The 24394-nt window shown below is 37.7% G+C and overlaps 1 protein-coding gene across 1 annotated transcript in view; it reads left to right on the forward strand.

The window, feature by feature from the left end:
* Nucleotides 1-24394, forward strand: part of LOC122810818 (complement C3-like) — a 1708896-nt gene that overhangs the window by 767009 nt on the left and 917493 nt on the right. The window contains exon 17 of the mRNA XM_044082377.1: nt 16139-16375. Coding sequence (XP_043938312.1) covers nt 16139-16375 — 237 coding nt within the window. The remainder of the gene's footprint in view (nt 1-16138; nt 16376-24394) is intronic.

A 24394-nucleotide genomic window follows, 5' to 3' on the forward strand; every position in this document is an offset into this window, starting at 1 on the left:
GAGCGACATGGTGTCAGAACTGGGATAGAAGAGAATAAAATCCAGAGCCATGAGGTGCAGACACAACAGTGAAAACAAAACCAAGAGAAATGAGTACAAACGGAGCCAGAAAGGAATCAAAGATTACGAGAAGCAGCACAAACGGTTTATTTGGTAAAAAGAGATAAAACTGGGAATTACAAGGCACAAACGGCATTGCTGAGCAAGCAGAAGGCACAAAAAGTGTGTTAATGTTTAAAACAAAGGTAGCTGATGAAATGATTAACAGTTAAGCAAAACAAGCATGTTTAAAGCAAAGCAAGTGTGCTTAAAGCAACACTGGGCATGTTTAGAGTAAAACGAGTGTGTTTTTAGCAAAACTAGTGAGTAGGAAGCAAAACGGGCATGTTTAGAGTAAAACGAGTGTGTTTGTAGCAAAACAAGTGAGTATGAAGCAACACTGGGCATGTTTAGAGTAAAACGAGTGTGTTTGTAGCAAAACGAGTGAGTATGAAGCAAAATGAGCATGTTTAGAGTAAAACGAGTGTGTTTGTAGCAAAACGAGTGAGTATGAAGCAAAACGGGCATGTTTAGAGTAAAATGAGCACAAGAAAAGTACGTTGGGCATGAAAAGAGCTTAAACGAGCAAAATGACTATAATAAGGGCAAAAAGGGCACATTAAGCAAAAAATAAAGCAAGGCGACTGCATGTGTTTTGGCAAAGTGCTATGTTTTGACATAACTATGACTTCATATTGTATCAAGGGCATAACTAAAGTTATTCGAAGTATCTCAAAGTGTGTAAAAGTGCTTACAGTGTGTGCTTATTGACATGCATGTATTTTGAAGAGTTTATTGTGTGTACAGTCCAACTATTTTGTGAAATACAGTCAAAGTATAGCCATTTCAAAAATGTTCTTGTGCTGGGTGTGACTAATTGCAAAGTGCCACCATTACAGAGTGTTTCTTGTAGTGTAAAGAGTTGCCTAGCAAGGTACCACCATTCTGGGAACATTTCAGTGTGCTGTGTGCAGTTATTCGCAAAGTGCAATTACTTTGAAATGTTATTGAGTTTTGGGCAAGAGAGGTCCAGTTTATTCACATTGTGCAGTTATTTGATATTTCTTATGCTGATAAGAGGTGATTTCTTGCAAAACAAGAAATATTACAAGAATATTACAGTGCCTGAGTGTTTATTTCACTCACATCGTAAAGTTATTTGAGATGTTTCTTAAAATGATGATAAATGACTTTGGCAAAATGATGGTAAATGACTTTAGCATTTACCCTTCCAAATGATATTGCAAGAGGATTAAAGTGCCGGAGAAGTTTATTTCGCTAAGTCCAGTTATTCAAAGGTACTACAAGTTTGTCTATTAGCATAATTTTGAAAAGCCCAAAGAGATAAAATTCAGATGCACAAAGGCATTGGACACGTTTACAAACACTGGCATATGTGCATGTGTGTATGTCTGTGCTTATTTGCAAAACCCTTCACTGGCATATGTTAATATGGCAGACGGATTTCGAAACCCCCTACCACTCAGAGTATTGCAGTGAACTGGAGAATATTTGAGCACTAGTATGATATTTTTATGCAAGCAGCTTATCCAGACAGATGCATGCACCAGGGCATTCACTTTGCTAAACCTAGCTGGGTCAGAGGCTATAGAAAGAGAGTGTTCATTTGTGTATGCAGTAGGAGTATATGAAGGAGAAGGTGAAAACTGTCATCTTGCTGTACAAGCTGAATCAAGGGAAGACCCAGAGTGTATGAAGTGCAGTTTCAGAGAAATGTGCAACCCCCAGACAAATATTACATTAGAGAGGCATTTGTTTCACATGAGAGATCAGAAACCAGGGGAAACATTTGCAGCTTATATAACTGACCTGAGAAGCAGAGCTAAGATGTGTCGGTTTGGTGACTTAAAAGATGAGCTGATAAAGGACAGGCTTGTGTGTGGTATTAATAATGCTGCTGTGAGAAAGATCTTGCTTCATGACAGTGATTTAACATTGAGCAAAGCCATAGAGATTTGTCAAATCCAGAAGGTGACAGAAAAACACCTGAGTATGCTTGCGAGTGACAAGAGCATGAGTTCAGTTGGCTGCTGAGCAAATTTAGACAGCATGCAACACATGCCGAACAAAAGCAGGCCCAATCACATGGCAGCTACATGGTTTCCAGGGAAGACATGTGGTTTAAGTTTTAAGAAGGGAGCGAGCTTTAGCTCAGTGTAGTACAAGTATGAATCAGCAAAACCCAAGTCTAGCTTTATTGTTAAATGTCGAAACTGTGGTGCAAATCATGAGTCTAAAAGAGGGAGATGTTTAACATTTGGTCAGCAATGTCAAAAATGTAAAAAACAGAACCATTTCCAAAAGTTTTGCAAATCAAGTAAACCTCACACAGTTGTAAAGAAAGGTCACACAAAGAAGCAAGTTGATCACGTAAAGCCAAAGCAGTCAGTTTCTATGTAGATGTTGTGTCGGTACTTGATGAAAGAGTTGATGCAGTGAATTTATTAACAAGGAGTGAAGTGTTTTGTACTGTCTGGATTAATGGAAGATCCACAGAGCGTAAAGTCGACACTAGTTCAAAGTGTAACGTTATATCACCAGACACATTTGCTAAAATGAGAACTAATGAACAACTCAATGTGCCCAGCAGTGCGAAACGTGTTGCTATGGAGGTGAAGAAATTCCAACTGAAGGTTCAGTGATGCTTTCATGTTATTTGGTCAAGAACTGCTACAACTTGTTATTCTATGTAGTTTGAAGACCACTGCAATCTTTACTGGGTCTCAAAGATAGCTTGAGAATGAATCTGCTTTCTTTTGCTAAAGACATTCATTATGTAAGTGCATTTCCAAGTTCTAATTTTTCTGAAGCCATTTTCTCAGAGTATGCTGATGTTTTCGGTGACAAGTTAGGCAAACTGCCAGTTCTGTATTCCATGAAGTTAGACCCAGAGGTCACCCCAGTACTCAGACCAGCAAGAAGAGTTCCGATAGCTATGCAGGATAAAGGTAAGGCACAGTTGGATAAAATGGTGCAGCAAGGTGTGATTTGTCCAGTTACAGAACCAACTGAATGGGCATTGTCCATGGTAGCAGCTCACAAAAAAGGCTCAGACAAAATCACAATATGTATTGACCCAAGAGATTTGAATAAAGCATAAAGAGACCATATCATCCAATGCATACAGTCGAAAAGGTTGCAGCTTTAATATTGAATGTTACTGTTTTCTCAGTCTTGGATACAAACAGTTCATTTTGGCAAGTGATCCTTGATCGCAAATCTTCATTTCTAACTACTTTTGGTAGTCCATTTGGCAGATACAGATTCCTGAGGATGCCATTTGGAATAAATTCTGCAAGTGAAGTCTTCCAGTGTGTAATGGAGCAAATATTCTCGGGTTATCCTTGTGCCATAATAGTAGATGATTTACTCATTGGAGGCAATGGTGAAGGCGAGCATGACAAAAACCTCAAGAAAGTTCTAGACAGAGCTCATGAAGTAAACTTGAAGCTTAATCATTTGAAACTGCAAATTCAGACTTCCAGAAGTTACCTATGTAGGCCATTTGTTTACGAGTGCAGGCTTAAGATCAGACCCAACCAAGCAAGCAGCTATTCTTGAGATGTCGGCACCAGATAATGTACAAGCTCCACAATGTTTTCTAGGCATGGTCAACTATTTAGGTAAGTTTATACCAAACTTTAGTGAGTTGACAGCACCTTTAAGAAAGCTAACATGCAAAAATCTTGTACAGTCATGGTTGGAACAGCACCAGAAGGCATTTGAAGTCCTTAAGCAAATAATTGCCACCCCAGCTACAGATACTATGACGTGAACAAACCAGTTACTCTTTCCTGTGATGGTTTAAAATTTGGTCTTGGTGCAGTTATACTTCAAGATGCCAGACCAGTAGCCTGTGCATCTAGAACACTAACTCAAACTGAGATGCAATATGCTCAAATTGAGAAAGATCTTTTGGCAATAGTATTTGCATGTTTTAAGTTTCATGATTATATTTATGGTCGAGCAATTCAAATTGAAACTGACCATCAACCTCTAGTCACTATTTTAAAGAAGCATATGTATTCAGCTCCAGCGAGATTACAAAGTATGATGCTCAAATTGCAAAAGCACAATTTCAAAATGGTCTACGAAAGGTAAATTTATTTATCTGGATGCCTTATCCATATTGCCCAGGACCTTATCCATATCGTCCAGAAATATGACAGAACAACTTGACGCAAAGAATTTTGATTTTGATGTGATGTCAGTGCATAATTTTCTACCACTAGATTTGATGAGTTGAGCGATCACACTCAGACTGATCCAGTTTTACAGAAACTCAATCACTACATAAATGTTGGATGGCTGTCAAAGCAATCTAATGTACTACCTGAAGTGCAAACTTATTTTTCTTACAGAGATGAATTGTTGATGGAAGAGGGCATTATTTTCAAAGGTCCTAAATCTATTCTTCCTACTTCCTTACAACAAGATTATATTCAGATTTTGCATCGTAGTCACCCAGGTTCTGCATCCAATAAGAGAATAGCACAAGAATTCATATTTTGGCCTTCATTAGCAAAATACATTGATAAAGTAATTTCTTCTTGTTCAGTATGCAGTAGTACTAGACTGCATTCTCAGAGAACCACTTCATCTAAGTCCAGTTCCTGAACTACCTTGGTCTACATTTGCAGCTGATATCTTTATGTGGAACAATCAACACTACTTAGTTTTGGCAGACTCTTATTCAAATTGGTATGAGATTGATCTATTACCTAACCTGACATCCACTGCTGTTATTACTAAGCTGAAATGTCATTTCTCAGTTCATTGTAGATTACACAAAGTTATTTCTGACAATGGTACTCAATTTACTGGCCAGTTGTTTCAGAAATTTGCATAAGAATGGGACTTTGTACATGTCATAGTAGTCCTGAATGTCCTCAGTCAAATGGTCTAGCTGAATGTGCAGTGCAAAGCAGCTACTTGAACAGTCAAAGTGTGACAATACCGATGTGTTCTTGAATTTGCTTAATCTCAGAAACATACCTCGTGATGATATTCTTGGCTCACCTGCTCAGAGACTACTTTCTAGGTAAACTAGAACTATGCCACCCATTACTTTGAGTTTATTGAAGCCTAAACCTAAGAACAATAAAACCATCAAGGCTTAGTTGGTTAAGACGTGTAATATCCACAAATCTATTTACAACAGATCGAGCAGATTACTTCGTCCGTTGAGGGAAGGAGAGACTGTACGAATCCAGACAACAAAAGGTTTTGATCAAATTGGACAGATTACAGGCATCTGTGCCCAGCCAAGATCCTATTTGGTAGACTCCAAGGGTGTGGAGTATAGGAGGAATGGTAGACATCTTCCTGTACCAGAATCATCATCACCATCACAACATTGTTTCTGTGATGCAACTTCAAATCTAAGAGTGAATCAGACACTGTTCCCATACCAGAATGTGTTCAAAATTCTGATTCCATTCCAGAAACTATTCTGATCATTCCACAAGTCAAACATTTTGCAGAGAGAGTTCCAGTTGCTAAATCGAATTCCCAGTTTTATGTCACATGATATGGATGAATATCAAAGCCTAGTGTGAAATACGCAGCAACATGGACTTGATTGTACATACGTGTGTACTTAGTATTGTATAATGCATGACATAGAATTACCTGTGATCTCTGCATGCTAATTAGACTCATAGCATTATATGATCTATTACTCAAAGAGGGAGGATGTAGAGCAGAGTGCAAGTGATGTGTGCTGTATCTTTAAGAAGCATGTCAAGTCTGTAATTGCACATACTGTATAAATCCCACATACGTGGAATCCCCTAGTGCCATTTTGTAAGAGCAGCCAGAGTGCGAGCATGCACGATCGCAGTTGTTAGTTTGGATATACGTTACTTAAGTTAAAGTCAGCAAGCCTCTATAGTGATGTGTTTGTATAAAATAAAGCTGCTTGAACAGAACCCACAAAGACTCTTCTATTGTGTCCAGTGTAGGAAAGTGACAGACATTATTTGTTACTAGCTGCTGTAATCCTTTAATGTGAGAATATAGCTTAAGTGCCAGTGGAATGGTATGTCCTTTTCCATATATGGAGTGTAATCCTGATGTTCCATGTATTACATATTTTTCAACACCTGATGCATATAGCACATGCATAGTATTGCGTTGTGCATGTAGACCATTCTAAGTGTCTGCAATGTTTTATTTCAAAAGAATGATAGTAGTTGAATTGTATGTAGTGAACAGTGATGTATCAAACATTATAAATTGTCACCTGTGATTATATTTGTAAGCGTCTTTGATTGTCAGCTGCCATTAAGCAAAAAACAATGAACTCTTGTTAATACTCTTAGTTGAATTTTTCATTGCGTTACAAGTACTTTATATTTGTGGCTGGAGTCATGTCATAGCCAGTCCTCTGACCAGACAGGAAGTAATAAAGAAATAGTTTAATTTCAGTATCATAGAGTCATATAATATACAAGGTAGGTGGGACATTTGGATATTTACACCTTACCAGTACCCACTCTAAAACCTTCCCTCCTTTTTCAAGGAGCAAAAGGCCAGTTACACCGAGTTGGGGGGAATTTATGAAAACCCATCCATTTGTCTAATTCCTTCTTAAAGAAAGATAGAGCATAACACTGCTTGATTTAGACAGGAAATATGTTCCATAGAAAAGGTAGTCTTTGTATGACAAATCTGTCTCTCCACTATAATTTGTTTATTTGCTGAAGCAGGTTCATGTCTCTAGTTCCAGGGTTTTGTAGTACTGTTTGCCATGTGGATAAATAAGAGGTCTTAGACTTCAGGAATACTAATGACCAGAAATGCAAAGCACAGATGACCACAATGGAGTCTGTAGGACACTAAATACAGGGACAAAACCTCTAGCCTTTCTTGATAGCTCAGGTCCTTTAGTCCCATGACTTTTTTGCCAAGAACCCTTGAGGTGTTTCTAACTGCTTGTTATATTTACTAAGATACATCCCAAAGGGAATATTGTATTCAGTGATGGGCCTGATCAGGGCTGAATATAGAGGGGAGAGGACTACTTTGGACCTAGAGGAAATACCCTCTATAATCAGCTATGCAACGCGATGGTTAAGGGACAGGAGTTATCTAAACATGCTCCAAGGTGTCTTACAACATCTTCATTTTCAGTATTTTTTTCTGTACTGTAACCTGAGTGAAGGACTTATTTGCCAAATGCAACAATATTGTATTTTTAGTGTTTCATTCTAGCCCATTATCAATGCATCAACTACAAACATGTGTAAATACCCTTTGTAGCTTCTGCATATTAGAATAGAATTCAAGCATAACACCCAATTTACAATTGTTAGCAAACTTGGTTAACCAGAATTCCTGATTTTTGATTGGTTTCTTTGGAAACTTGGTTGCAATCTTTTAATCATTCTAGATCAAAACTTATAACACTGAATAAACAGGTAACTGCTTACTGTTCTTCACTGAGTTAAAATGCCCCTGTGATATTGGCTGAGGTGAGAAATTCAAACACTAATGTTGCCAGGAACCGCGGATCCCAATGTGACTATCCTGGCTGCTCTCGCCAAGTGGCCCTTAAGTGCTCCAACACAGAGTAGTTAAGGGTACGCTTGGTGAAAGTGGCCAGGATGGTCACTAAATTTGAGGATTTTCTTGAGGAACGTAGGCTCTTGAAATAAATGATTTTAAACAGGGGTTACCCTGAATCTTTGATTTAAGTAATGAAGTTATTCGCAAGAAACCAAATGGTCAGTGTATTCTTCTATTACATCTTCCTCCTTTGGCTAGTTCCTCCCCCAGTTCAGGTGGCAATGTTTTTGACAAGGAAACACTGACATTTATGCCCTCTAAAAGCTGAATGATTCTGATACATCACACTCTGTTACCACTACATATAGCACTGAGAGTGCTTCAGTTGCTGACATATTTAAAAGAACTGGCATTTGATTGCCACAGATTAAGATATTGGTGAAATACTTGGTGCCCACCCTAAAATCTTTATAATCATTTTGCCGGTAAACAAATGTTAAATAAAATAAAATAAATAAATAAATAAATAATAAACGGGAAAAGAGTTTTAAAGATGCATTGATAATATGTCTGTAAAAATTAAACAATCCAGTGGCACGATGGCTAGTTGTGGGTGCTGTTCCCAGTACAAATACATATTGTGTTGTAATTGTTTACAAGTTGGGAACAGGAGTATTAAAATATCCAGCAAGTTTAATTACCATACAAACTTTGTTGTCTATATCGCCTTGTGTCACTCATACCCCACATTTTATATTGGCAAAAGTGAATGCAAAATAAAGCAATAGATATCCGAACATTCCTATGATATTCAAAAGGCAAGATAAACTAACACTTTATATTAGCATATTTCAGCTTTTAACGATCATGGGCTTAAGTTTGCAGTATTGTCGCAGGTCACCCTAACTCCTAGGGGAGGCCTGTGGAACATCTTATTAGAAAAATGTAAACTCTGGTGGCAAATATCCACTGAAAACGGGCTTTCGAGCCCAGTGGACTTCCCCGGTTATCAAACTGGAAATAAATAAATAAATAAATAAATATTCCTTAATTCAACTGTGCCACCCAGTCTAAAAATCATGCTTTCTTAAAATGAAGTCTTATGACAGATGACATCTTTCTAATAATTCATTGGCTTTAAAAAACTGTATTCAGTTTTAAAACATTTTTATTTATGCAAATCGAGTTAGTCATTGGATATGTTATTGTTTAACATATATATATCATTTCAATATACATATCTTTCATATTTTTATGATCCAAAGAAGATGGTTGCTGCTGGTGTTCGCACTTTGTGTAGTAATATACATATATACACTTTAACTGGGTTTAGCAGTTGAAACATTGTAGCCAAATGTATCACATGATAAAAGCACTCATGTTTTACTTTTTATCTTATCTTATTTAATTTAATTTTGCTCATGAATAAATTGTTTGCTTTTAAGTATTTGGCCTCCAATTTACATTGAGATACTCAATTCCTGGCAGCCTTAGTGTTCTCGCTGGTTGAGGTGAAACACAATTCATAACTAGGTTATACTTTGCTTTGCTGTGAAATGGGTTAAACCCTGAGAACAAGTTTATATTTTGCATTGAATGAGGCTATGCTTTAGGGAACTGGTTTATATAATGCTGGGGACTAGACTAGCACTAGTGTGAACTACTTATAAAGGACTAAGTTATACATCACTGCATTTTGACCAGAATGCAGTGAGTGTGATTACCAATGGAAAACATCTACTACTACTGCATGCTGTTCATAGGTGTCACCATGGATTCCAGTTATGCTTTATTGAGTTGTGGTGACACATCTGCTTCTGTGTGGTTCACCTTGGATTCTGTTTCCTCTTTACAGTGTTGTGGTAACACAGCTGATCCAGCTTGGCAGCCTCAGTGGGTCACCACTGGTTCTAATTCCTTTTTACAGTTATGTGGAAAGACACTTCATTCTGTGTTTTGTGGGCTTCTCTACTTAACTAAACACCTTGGTGCATTTGAAGAAAGTCCAAAAGTATATATCCTCTAAACAATAAATGAGGTCCAGGAGTCATATTACAAAAAGGCTCTCGGGTATTTTTTTGTTATCTCAGATAGTTTTTGCTGTAGAATATCTAGGGTGAATGCTGCTTTGTTGTTATGGGCTTTTGTCTAGTTAATTTCTCCAGTTGTTCTGCATTTTTAATAACATGACAGGAATTGACTCTATTTCTAAGTCTGGATTTATAGAATGAGCTATACATTAGGTTATGCCAAGTCATTATACTGCAAGAGCTTAAGAAAGTAGTAAGTCTTGAATTCCTAATGACCAGAGCATATAATGATTAATAAGTTATATGATGCTACAAAATTGTGAGGCAGATTATATTTGACGTTGATCAAGAGTTTAATGTGGAAATGAGTTTTATGATGTTTGGAGCTCGCTTATTTTGGTGTAAACTAGATTATATTTGGGAGCTATTTTTGTGTAGGTATGTACTAGGATCTATTTTGCTGAAAACTAAGTTGTGCAGGGGAACTAGTTACATGTTTCTGTGAAGCAATGTTTGTTTAGTATGCATGAATTAGGATACAGTGGGAAGTATGTACCCCAAACACTAATTCTGCAGACAGGCAATTACGGGATGATTTCGATTTAATCCATAGACGTCATCCTTTCCCCCTTTCTAAAATTCTAGAGAAAACCATCCAAGCACAACTCATGACACACCTAACCCAAAACAACCTCCTATCCCCTACCCAACATGGCTTCCACCCCAGCCACTGCACCATGACTGCTCTTTTTTCCTTTCTGGAAACCATCAACCGTGAGCTTGACTTAGGCAAATTTGTATCTACACTATTCCTAGATCTGTCAAAAGCCTTTGCCACCATTTCTCACACCCTACTCATATCCAAACTCTCCACCCTACATCTCTCTCCCACCACCATAGCCTGGTTTTCCAGCTACCCGTCCAACTGCCAACAAGCTGTCCAATGGAAAACTTCAACCTCCCCCTTCCTACCTACATCCACAGGCATCCCTCAAGGCTCTGTTCTTGGCCCTCTACTCTTTAACCTATGCATTAACAAATTCCACCACTCCATCCCAGAATCTTCTGTCATCCAATATGCAGACAACTCAACAATCATCTGCTCAGCCTTCTCTCCCACTGAGCTCCTAGCAAAAACCCAATTAGCCTTCTCCACAACAGAATCCTGGATGCAGTCCAACCACTTGGCTCTTAATGCCAAAAAAAATAAAATAAATTAATGCTATTTTCCCCTTCCAAAAACTCCATTATTGACAAAACCTCTTTCACCATACAGAGCCAGAACAACACCCTCCATGAAATTGTTTCCACGACAAAGCTTCTCGGCATCATCATAGATGAAGAACTAAAATTTGATACCCACATCCACTCCACAATCAAAAAACCCACCTAAAGATTGGCATCCTCTACAGACACAACCATGTCCTCAGTCCCTCTACCCATCAAACCCTAGCATCCACCTTCCTGCTCCCCTCCCTTATGTATGGTGTCCCTCTGTTTACCAATCTTCACCTTGGCTTACGTTCCAAACTTGAATGATGCTGCCATACGATCTGCGAATTTGCACCCAATTCTAACTACTCATCCTACCACTGACACTCCCTCCTCTCCCTCGATTGGCTCGAACTACCCAACTACCTCATTTACCTACAACTCACCAATGCCCACAAGCTCATCTTTAAATTTACTAACTGCCCATCTCTCGCTTCATCCTTAAAACCCTGTATACTCAACTGCCCACTCAGATCCACAAACCAAAATCTCCTTCTGGTTCAAACCCATACGTCCTCCTGGCCATCTACTAATTTCCTACTCCTTAGCTAAACTGTCGAACTCTCTCCCCCCTCACATACACAACCTACCAAACCATACTAATTTCAAATCTCAGCTAGTCTCACATCTAACAGCTAAATGGCAATGCCCATGTCACACTCCAACATAAACCCCTTCTTTCTTCTCTGCACTGAAATCATCACCTATTATCACTGCTATTGCCTCTTGTCATCCTATAATATTCTCATCCCCTACCTAAGACTGAATATCTCTGTTATCTAATGTAGTATACTTTCAATAACAAATAGTTTGGTGCTTCTTCCATGAAAAATGGTTCATCTAACCACAAATGGATTGTAGCTATGGTTTAAAAGTTAACTCACTTAGAGCTTAAGTCAAATAATGTTCTTCTGTTAATGCTGAGTTTACCTAACCTGCAAAGGTTTAGTAATCCTCATGTTTTCAATGTTAACTCTCTAAGTGCTTATTACATAATGTATTATTCTTCTGTAATGTTTAATTGTTCTGTATGACCTCTGTTATTTCTTTGTAACATTTAAATTGCAATGTCTTGGAGCTTTTCTCTCCGGGCGTCCATGGAAAAGGGGCTCCTTAAGGGCCCGTGAACTTCCCCGGTCATCAAACTTAAATAAATAATAAATCTAGTTAATGGACTAAATCCAAAACAGAGAAACATGTTTCTTCTTCACAGCAACTGCACTGTCAGTGCAGGAGCAGATTTTTTTTTCTTTTTTTTTGCTTTAGAGGTTGTCTCATGTGACCATTAATGACAGTTTGTGCTAACATATAGTATATAAAAGTGGATAACCAGTGACTGCCTAGCTCATGGTAATGCTGTAGAAATGCCAGTCATGCTGAATTTTACAAAAGGTACCTATGCCTGGCAGTAACCACTCTTGACAGATATTTTTGTATGCCGGCAGCATGATCAGGCAGAATGACCTCATTAGTCACACTCAGTTTGCTACACGTCAGACCTGACCTCAGGTAAGCAGTTACTGATTAGTGATGCTGAGTCTTTATACACAATGTTTACAGGAGCTACACCATTTGTTCTGCACCAAGAACAAGTTACTAAGCAGTTACAACATCTAGTACTTCCACAGATACTGTTTCAAAATGTACAATAATCACAAATACTGTTTCATAACTTACAGTAACAGTACACAAACAATATTTCTTCACGTAATCGCAACACTGGTATTGCTCAAAAAGTGGTTTCATAAGGTTGTTACATTGTTAATATTGCTCCAAACACCATTTCTTGAGACAGTCACATCACTATTTCTACTATTAAAACTGATTCATCAGGCAGTTGCAACAATGTTACTATTTCAGACACAGTTTCACGGGATGCCACAACACACTGGTTCCAAATGCTGTGCTGTCATACAATGTTACTATTTCAGACACAGTTTCACGAGATGCTACAACACAGTGGTTCCAAATGCTGTGCTGCCATACAATGTTACTATTTCAGACACAGTTTCACGGGATGCTACAACACACTGGTTCCAAATGCTGTGCTGTCATACAATGTTACTATTTCAGACACAGTTTCACGGGATGCTACAACACACTGGTTCCAAATGCTGTGCTGTCATACAATGTTACTATTTCAGACACAGTTTCACGGGATGCTACAACACACTGGTTCCAAATGCTGTGCTGTCATACAATGTTACTATTTCAGACACAGTTTCACGGGATGCTACAACACACTGGTTCTAAATGCTGTGCTGTCATACAATGTTACTATTTCAGACACAGTTTCACGGGATGCCACAACACACTGGTTCCAAATGCTGTGCTGTCATACAATGTTACTATTTCAAACAGTTTCACGGGATGCCACAACACACTGGTTCCAAATGCTGTGCTGTCATACAATGTTACTATTTCAGACACAGTTTCACGGTATGCCACAACACACTGGTTCCAAATGCTTGTGCTGTCATGCAATGTTACTATTTCAGACACAGTTTCACGGGATGCCACAACACACTTGTTCCAAATGCTGTGCTGTCATACAATGTTACTATTTCAGACACAGTTTCACGGGATGCCACAACACACTGGTTCCAAATGCTGTGCTGTCATACAATGTTACTATTTCAAACAGTTTCACGGGATGCCACAACACACTGGTTCCAAATGCTGTGCTGTCATACAATGTTACTATTTCAGACACAGTTTCACGGTATGCCACAACACACTGGTTCCAAATGCTTGTGCTGTCATACAATGTTACTATTTCAGACACAGTTTCACGGGATGCCACAACACACTTGTTCCAAATGCTGTGCTGTCATACAATGTTACTATTTCAGACACAGTTTCACGGGATGCCACAACACACTGGTTCCAAATGCTGTGCTGTCATACAATGTTACTATTTCAGACACAGTTTCATGGAATGCCACAACACACTGGTTCCAAATGCTGTGCTGTCATACAATGTTACTATTTCAGACACAGTTTCACGGGATGCCACAACACACTGGTTCCAAATGCTGTGCTGTCATACAATGTTACTATTTCAGACACAGTTTCATGGGATGCCACAACACACTGGTTCCAAATGCTGTGCTGTCATACAATGTTACTATTTCAAACAGTTTCACGGTATGCCACAACACACTGGTTCCAAATGCTGTGCTGTCATACAATGTTACTATTTCAGACACAGTTTCACGGGATGCCACAACACACTGGTTCCAAATGCTGTGCTGTCATACAATGTTACTATTTCAGACACAGTTTCACGGGATGCCACAACACACTGGTTCCAAATGCTGTGCTGTCATACAATGTTACTATTTCAGACACAGTTTCACGGGATGCCACAACACACTGGTTCCAAATGCTGTGCTGTCATACAATGTTACTATTTCAGACACAGTTTCACGGGATGCCACAACACACTGGTTCCAAATGCTGTGCTGTCATACAATGTTACTATTTCAGACACAGTTTCACGGGATGCCACAACACACTGGTTCCAAATGCTGTGCTGTCATACAATGTTACTATTTCAGACACAGTTTCACTGGATGCCACAACACACTGGTTCCAAATGCTGTGCTGTCATACAATGTTACTATTTCAGACACAGTTTCACGGGATGCCACAACACACTGGTTCCAAATGCTGTGCTGTCATACAATGTTACTATTTCAGACACAGTTTCACGGGATGCCACAACACACTGGTTCCAAATGCTGCACTGCCATATAGTTGCACCAGTAGTACTGCCACAAATGGGGTAATAACAACACTAGTTCAGCACTACACTTCAAACATTATTTACTTAGGCAAAATAACACTACTGTCCCAAAGTCTGTTATGTGTACTAGTTACAACACTAGTATGTGGCATTGCAACAGTACTACAGGCAGTTACACCACTATTACAGGTATTTACACCACTAATACATCTAGTTACACCATTAGTACAGGTATTACATCATTACTATAGGTAGTTACAACACTAGTAGAAGTAGTTACTCCACTAGTAAATGTAGTTACAGTAGTAGCACAGATGGCTACATCACTATTAAAGGTAGTTACACCAGTAGTATGATTAGTGCATCACTAGTACAGGTAGTTACACCTTTAGTACGGGTAATTGCACCACTAGTACAGGTAGTTACTACACTAGTAGAGATAGTTACGCCATTAGTATATGTTACATCCCTGGTAAAGGTAGTTTTACCATAAGTACAGGTACTTGCACCACTAGTACATCTAGTTACAACACAAGTAGAGGTTGTTACACCACTAGTACATGTAGTTACATCACTAGTAAAGGTAGTTGCATTATAAGTACAGGTAGTTGCACCACTAGTACAGCTAGTTACAACACTAGCAGAGATAGTTACATCACTAATGCAAGTACTTACATCACTAGTAAAGTTAGTTGCACCACTAGTACAGCTAGTTACAACAGCAGTACAGGTAGTTACAAGACTAGTTCTGCTCTACTCTCTATTTTATCAAGTAGTTGCAACAGTAGCACTTGTCTAAATGAATCCATAGTGTACTTGTAACATTAGCACTACTCCAAAACCATTATAGAGTTAATACTGTTTCAGATACTCTTCTTCAGACAGCTGCAACAGTATTATTACTCCAGCTCTCTTTCTGGTGGTTCTGCTATGCTATTTATACTGCCTGGCAGTGCAATAGTGCGTACTGAATAACACTGTCATTCCAGCCAAAGAATTATTTCAAGGTGTCTAAGGGATGAAGATCTTTTTTTTTCTGGTCATGAACAGCAAGCATGCAGTCTGCCCTTTAACAGTTTCTTGTATCTGGTACTACCATGCACAGTGCCACAGGTGATTAGTGCTAGAGCTAGTTAGAAAATTATTGGGTACACAGTCTCCATGGTAACAAATATTGGGCTCTGGTAGAGGTATATACAGTATCGCTGGTGAACACTGCTATGGTTCAATCACCAGTGCACATGGAATCTACATGGGAACACCTGCTGGACTCTAGCATACTTGCAAAGCCATATATAGCACCTCTGTCTGGTCAGTTGTGAAACTAAAGAGAAATTACAATAATTAGGACATTATGAAAATAATGGAATATCTAATTACATGCCAGACTAAAGGAATCTAGTACTGTCATATCACAAACTAAAGACGTAAAGTCATCACACACAAAAGAAGTCATTTGAATGATGAAAGCTATCACTTGGCCTAATACAGAAATTAACTTTATTTTTTTACCATCTAGCAAAAAAGTACCAGCATAACCGTCAGCTGAAGAAGTGCTGTGAAGATGGGATGCATGAAAACCCTATGGGCCATTCTTGTGAGCAGAGAGCAGAATATATTTCTGATGGGAAGACATGTGTGGATGCATTCCTTGACTGCTGCAATTTTATCAGGGGTTCCAAATTTGAAAAGCTAGTTGCAGCCAAAGAGAAAACTGCAGCAACCATGCAATTTGAAGCATTAGTAGTTGCAAGAAGTAAGTGTCATTTGCTGTCACATGTTTCATTCTGCAGGTATCTTATACATTTTGATAACATTTAGGGCCTTGCATCCCCACAGTTTCAGCAGTTTTATTCCAAACAATGTAAAGCTGCAGGGGTAGTACTCCAGTACAATCTGTCATATTTGTGCATGTACCTTCTGGTGCTATGGGTGAATATATACAGCTATCCTGCTGATGTCTAAACACCTTTACATTAGTAGCAGTTCTATATATCTGCATATTATTAACCACTAAACCAGTTTATAGGAGCCACTATTATAGGGACCAGCATACCAAAGCCATAGAAACCACAAAACAAAACATTCTATCCGACAGTGTCAGGGACTTCTTTCTGACTTTCATCTTAATTAAATATCTGTACTCTGGTGAGGTCATAGAAGTTTTAATTAATTAGGATTTTGGGATTCTTTGATTTTTATTCCATTTATTTCAGCCTTTTTTGCGATTTCCTTCCACTATCAGTGAAGGTATGTTTATCTTGCCACTACCTCTACATGTTCATGTTCTTTGCATCAACACATGTTTATAGTAGTAGCACTTATGGTGCTCACATGTATGCATATTTGTACTAATAACTGCTATGCGTGTTTACATGACTGTGACCTATGCTTGTTTACAGCAACAAAACTTTGTTATGCTACGGAAATCTGTCCATTTATACATCATTACCATTTTAGCATGCTTATATTACTGACATCTGTCCATTTATATGTTACTACCAGTTATGCATGCTTTTACTACTGACATCTATCCATTTATATTACTATAGCAATAACCAATGATGTGGGTGCAGTATATTGAAGATTTACCTATGGTTTGTGTGGTTTAATTACCAGGGTGAAGCCCAAGTGAGTAAACAAAGGCAGCCGTAGGTAAATCTTCAATATACCACACAACAGAGTCTGTCATTGCTATTATACAATGGCATTATTTTAGAAAAAAATGAATTGCTTTTCTTAAATAATATCTTTGTATAATGGGATGGTGGTTGCCTTCTGCTTTTCCCGTGATATCCTGGGGCATTGCTGATGCACTGTCCATGTGTATTGGACTTGCGTTCCTACAGTTTTGCAGTGCACCAGTGCTGCGTGAAGAAGTGACAGAGAAAGGAATCTTTCAATAGGCTTTTTTTTTAAACTAAAAAAAAAAAACAAGAGAGAAATAGAAAGAAACTGGGAGGCTTTTACCATAGAGGAGAGATGGGACAGAGAAATTAAAAGGATAATCAGGTATATGTTTAATGAATTTTGTAAAATGTACATTATTATCCTTTTATTTTTCTCTGTGCCATCTCTGTCATTCGTTTTGGTCTCCTGTTTTGTGAGCTTATTTTTAAAATGAAATAAAAGTATATGTTTTTTATTGTATATATTAATGGAAAAAGTCCAGGTGACCAGACATTTTCCATTCATATATGCTCGGATTTATAACAGGCACGCCAATTGCTGGTACGTATGCATGCTGGAACTATTAACTGTTATGCATGTTAACACTGCTGAGACATATAGATGTTTACACATCAAGCATCACTACATAGTTATCGTACTATCACATGTAGATGTTTACACTAGTGTGACATATGGATGTTTACACATCAAGCACCACTACGTAGTTATCGTACTATCACATGTAGATGTTTACACTAGTGTGACATATGGATGTTTACACATCAAGCACCACTACGTAGTTATCATACTATCACATGTAGATGTTTACACTAGTGTGAGATATGGATGTTTACACATCAAGCATCACTACGTAGTTATCGTACTATCACATGTAGATGTTTACACTAGTGTGACATATAGATGTTTACACATCAAGCATCACTACGTAGTTATCGTAATATCACATGTAGATGTTTACACTAGTGTGACATATGGATGTTTACACATCAAGCACCACTACGTAGTTATCGTACTATCACATGTAGATGTTTACACTAGTGTGACATATAGATGTTTACACATCAAGCATCACTACGTAGTTATCGTAATATCACCTATAGATGTTTACACTAGTGTGACATATGGATGTTTACAGCCCTTATATTCTCATACACTACCAGCATCTGTTCATTTGTACAATGCAAGCAATTATGCATATGAAATATTTGTACATATATGTGTTTGTATTATTGACCTGTAAGCATGTTTGTATTATACGCAGCTGTACATGCTTACACCTGATCGCTTATATGTATATACATTTACATCATGTGGGTGTGTGGGTGTGTGTGTGTGTGTGTGTGTGTGTGTGTGTGTGTGTGTGTGTGTGTGTGTGTGTGTGTGTGGTGTGTGTGTTTGTGTGTGCTTTTTAATTTCTCCAAGTCTTTTGGGTTTCTAATACCAAGACAGGAATGGACCCCATTCCTAAGTCAAAGTACGATTAAAGTTCATGAAATTAGTATTGTTTCACTCTTTGATGTCAGCCAAAAGTGCTCTTCGCAGCACCCGCGATGTGCCCAGTAATGCCTCCTTCTACCATTCATATGGTGTTACATGAAATGGTAACATATATAAATAAGATTGTAAATTATTTTTTATAAAACCCATTGCTCCTACTACTGTTGGAACTGTCTGGGTATCTTTCTTCCACCTGACTCTCGTTTCTGCCTGCAGATCCACATATTTTATGACTTTTTGTCTCTCTCTACACAAGACACTGTAGTCAGTGGGTGTGGTGATTTCAATGATCAATGCTACTTTTGTCTTCTTTTCTTGGACCACTATATCTGGTTTTCTAGCATCTATCTTTTGAACTGTTGGTATTGGGTGATGCCATGTGATATAAACTTCATCATTTTCTATGATACTTTGTGGCTCATGTTTCCAGTGTTTGTTAGCCACTTTGATACCATAATGTTTGCACAACCTCCACTGTAACAGTCTTGCCACATTATTATGCCTTTCAGTGTACAATCCCTCTGCAAGTTAGTGCGTCACAACCAGCAACAAGGTGTGTGACTATTTCTAATTTGGTTTCACAAAACCTACATTTGTCTGTTTCTCCCACATGTTCAATGGACTTTGTAAACCAGTGTGTATGTAGCCCACTATCTTGGGCTGCCAATATTAACCTTTCATTTCTTGGTTTGAATTCACCTCTCCTTAATCATTTCTGCATCTGTTCTTGATCAACATGAGGCTCTTCAAGAAGTTTTCTATACTTGCAACTATATTTATGTTTTTTCCACATTTCTTGCCTTCTCATTTGGTCCTTCACCTTATATTCTTTCTTTTGTTTTTTGGCACATTCAGTTGCTGCCTGTTTTTTATCCACTTCTGGTTTGATTTCAATTCCTGCTTGACATTGATATGTTTCTGCTAAATTAAGCAGAGATGTCGTCTTAGATTTATTCTCCTCATGTTTCAAAACTTTCACTACTTTTGGATCTTGTGAGGTCAGTTGATATGTGCAGAGTCCAACAATTGCAGCTCTATACATGTAATCAATTTCAAGGAGGCCCATTCCTCCTTTGGAACAGGGAATATATAATCTTGGTATACACTGGGTTTTATAAATCATTTGGTGAGAATGAAGCAACCTTCTTGTTTTAATATCCAATCTATCCAACACTTTTTGGGGCCAGTCAATCACTCCAAAACTGTAAGTTAGGACAGGAAGAGCAAATTGATTTATAGCTTGGATCTTGTTCCTAGATGTCAGTGCTGTTTTCAGCATTAATTTAAGTCTTCTAAAGCACTCCTTACTGAGTTTTATTTGCATTTGTTGATGTTTTATTGCTGATCCTTCATCAATTCCCAAGTATTTATACACTCCCTCTTGCTCAAGTTCTTTTATATCACATTCTTGTCCCAAACTGATGTTTACCTGGTGCTGCAGTTTTCCTTTTTTAAAGGTTGCTTTTGCACATTTATCAAGACCAAATGACATTCCAATATCATCTGAAAAAGTTTTGGCAACCTGCAGCTGTGCTTTCAGTTCCTCATTTGATGAGCTATACAGTTTTAAATCATCGACAAAGAGAAGATGAAAAGTCATTAGACTTTGTTGTTTTCTAGGGACCAAATTGTAGCCATGGCCTAAGCTGTTAAGTAAACAGCTTAATGGGTTAATGGCAAGGCAGAATAGCAACAGTGACAGGGAGTCACCCTGGAATATCCCCCTTTGAATTTTTATCCCAGGGATAATAATCTGTCCTTAAACATGGCTTAATTACAAAGTAGTCTGCCACTGTTTCATGGTTCGAAAAAGATCAGTGGTAAACCAGTAGACCAAAAATCCAGAAGTGTTGTTGAAAAAATGTGTTTATTGTGAGCGCTTTCATGCACTGAATTTCCGTGCACTTCCTCAGACAAATAACTCAAACAACACTGAAACCATTTATCCAATCTGTTTATGATAAAAATTAATTAGTATCAATTACTTTACTTTTTTAATTAAAATTGAAAGCTACCCACATTAAGAATAGTCCTAGGGTTAACTTTAGAGAAAAACAAAGAATTAAAACGGATACAGTAATAGCCAGCTACAACCATAAAATAGATCTATTTGGAATAAAATATACTTGAGAATATACTAATATATGAAAAAATACGTAAAATAAATAAATAAATAAAGCTTTTAGCTTAAGTAAACACTTAACAGAACATAGATCGTTAATGCCAGGATGAACATATGCATTAGTTTTAAGTTGCCACAACAACTCTTGTTCCTCTAGTTTTAAATGCCAAGGACCTCCCCTTGGGTTCCTACAAACTTGTTGGATCACTGTAAATTTAAAAACATGGGTGTTATATTCATTAATGTGTCTTGCCAGAGCGTTGGTTGGTGTACCTTTAGATATCGCATAAATGTGTTCATATATGCACTGCTTTAATTGACACTCGGTTTTGCCCAGATAAAACACTGGGCATGATTGGCATAAAGCTAAATATATTACGCCATGGCTTTCACAATTAAATTTATCTTGAATGTAATATTTCACACCCCTAATGAGTAATGAACACCCTGTTTGGATAAACTTGCAGTAATTACAATGCCCACATTTATACATGCCTCTGTTGGGTTTATAATGTTTGTATGGCACTTCGAGTAGTGTTTTTAACGACAGTGCCTTCTTAAATACCACCAATGGTCTTGGACCTAAAATTGTATTGAGTGCCTGATCTTGTATAATAAGCCCCCGATTGTTGTTTAAAATTTCTCTAAGTTGAAAAGATATGTCGTTAAACTGGGTCACTATACTAGTACTAAAATTACTATTAACTTTAATAGAAGATTCAGTTGATGTCATTTTTTTCAAATCTAGCAGCCACCTTTGGTCAGAATGGGTCCTAATAAACCAACTGACCTCTTATACATAACTTCCTTGATTAAAATATTTATTAACATAGAGGGATATCCTCTATTCAAAAACATTTCTGTTAATAAATTAAATTCATGTTCAAAGTCATCATCACTGGAACACATCCTGGAAGCTCTAACTAATTGGCCTTTTACAACACCCTTTTTCTGGAAAAATGGGTGCTTGCTGGTAAAATGTAGAAAGGCATTACTATAAAGTGGCTTCCTATATATCTTAGTTCTATATCTGTTATGTGTCAGATCTTTATCCAAATAAATGTCCAGGAAATTAATACCTTTTTCGCTATATTGAAAAGTGAAATCAAGAAAAGATGTAAATGAACCCATTATTTCAACTAATTTCTTGGCATCTTCTTGGCTCCCTTTCGTGATGATAAAGATATCGTCTTGGTAACGTGTATACCAAATGACGATATAGTTGAACCAGGGAAGTGGGAACAGAAAGGTACGCTCCCAGAATGCCATGACGCAATTGGCGAAGCTCCCTCCACATGGGGAGCCCATTGCGACACCTGATTTTTGTAGGAACAATTCTCTTTTAAACATAAAATAATTGTTACTTAGCACAATGTCTAACAAAGTAATAGTTAAATCAATGTCATGGCCTGGGAATTGTTTGTATAACATGAAATCTCTTACCCATTCCTGCCTAAACCCTGTGGAATAACGGTGTACAAATCCCGGACATCTATTGTTAAAAATCCATAAGATGTGTCAAAGGGAATGTCGTTTAAATGTTATAGCACATGCCACGAGTCTCGGCATATCTGGGACTCTGATATCAATGCTTCTTTTAATTTAGTGTCGACCCATTTTGCACATGCATAAGTGATGGATTTCCATCCATCAATAATAGGCCTGAATGGAGGGTTATTAATATTTTTATGTAATTTGGGAACCCCAAATATAACAGGAGTAAGAGGCGCTGGCATGGTCAAATAATGATATGTATCTAAAGTAATACTAGCTTCGATGAAAAGGTCACTCAAAATGTTTTTGATTTTTTGTTGAGCTTGATTGAGCTCATTTAGACACACCTTAATGTAATTTGAACTTGACAACATTTCATACATCTTATTGTCATAATCAGATTCATTCATAAAAATAGCTCCACCACCTTTATCGGGCTTCATGACTTGAATTTTATGAACTCTGATATATTCGATAAGATCCCTTTCAATTTGTGTAATGTTACCAGTATGTCTGTTCTTGTAGCAGTGATAATTACCCACTACATCACTAAAATAAATTTCAGACATTTTCTCAAAAAGTACCAAAGTATTATCAATAGGGGGATTGAATGTGCTAGCTACTCGCTGGTTTGAAAATGCACTGTTTGTATTTTTGAACATCACATTTAAATTCAATTTGCATACATATAATTTGAGATCACAAAGAACTTGACCTAAGTCGGGCTTAGAGCAAGGAACAAAATTAAAACCTTTTGACAGTAATTCAACTAGATCCTGTGGTATACTTAAAGAAGAAAAATTATAAACATTAAAGTCACCACTAGTGCTGGTCAACACAACCAAAAGTTTTGGTTGACTCACAGCATTTATTTCCTGCACCGATTGTTGTTCTTCTTGCATTGTGGACGGTAATTCCAACCTGACTTCACTTTGTTGGAATTGGTGTTTCTGTTGTAAAAACCCTGCTTCCCATTTAATGCGCTGTGTTGACCGTTTTGCTGTTGCTGTTGTTGTTGTTTGGAAATGCATTCACTCTGCCTAACTTCAGAACTGTTACCACCATTTTGGGCAGAGTTACGCATTTCAGGTGATTGCGTGATGTCATCTGCGTCAGCATCATCGCTGTTGTCTGTTGCCATGGAAACCGAGGCCATAGGAGTATTGGGATTACCATCAATGCGTCTAAGCTTTGCTTTGCTTGCTGGCATGCATAAGCCAGCCTGTCTCGGTTAATCTTACGCTTTTTGGTATCAGTAATTTTGGTTAAAAGTGAATCAATGCTTGAAAAGATTCTCTTATAATCGTATTCATAACGTGCAAAGTCAGGATCTGATAAAATATCTTTATCCAGTAAGTCTAATTGATTTTTTAACTCAATCATTTGCCCGTTATACTGATTGATAAGTAACCCCAACAACTCAAGACCTTGCTTGTTGAATAATTCCACGAGTTGTAAATGGAAATCATAGTTTTTAACTACACCTGATGGATATTTCCATTGGTGTAGACCGTTTGGAACAATTTTTAATCTTGTACATTCCTGAAAATATAATACTTCGACTTGCAGTTTTTTATATTTAAGTAGTATATTGTCGAACTGTTTCAATCTCGTAACAATGTTAAGTAAATTGTCTTGAGAGCTATTAATTGTAGAGACAGTCACAGAATCCATTGAAAAAGCAATATTAGGCATGTTCATAAACTCACCTAAGTTAGGTAGAATATTACCGTGACTACCTGTAAAATTATGGTTGTTATTAGATTCAACTGTTGGTGGAAGAATCCGCTGTCGGTTGCTGTTATTGTCAATGGTTTCTGCCAACGCCAATCTTGTATTGCCTGTTAAATTATGAGCTGAAGCAGAAACCGGGCTATTCGTACCAGGTTCAGGGGCTACTCAAGTATTGAAAACAATCCCTGTCCTAGGTCGTACCACTGGTTGAAATTCTTTCCTTTGGTCGGACATTCT

Source organism: Protopterus annectens, chromosome 9.part0 (genome assembly GCF_019279795.1).
Source record: "Protopterus annectens isolate FY-2018-M chromosome 9.part0, PAN1.0, whole genome shotgun sequence".
Classification (NCBI taxonomy): domain Eukaryota; kingdom Metazoa; phylum Chordata; order Ceratodontiformes; family Protopteridae; genus Protopterus; species Protopterus annectens.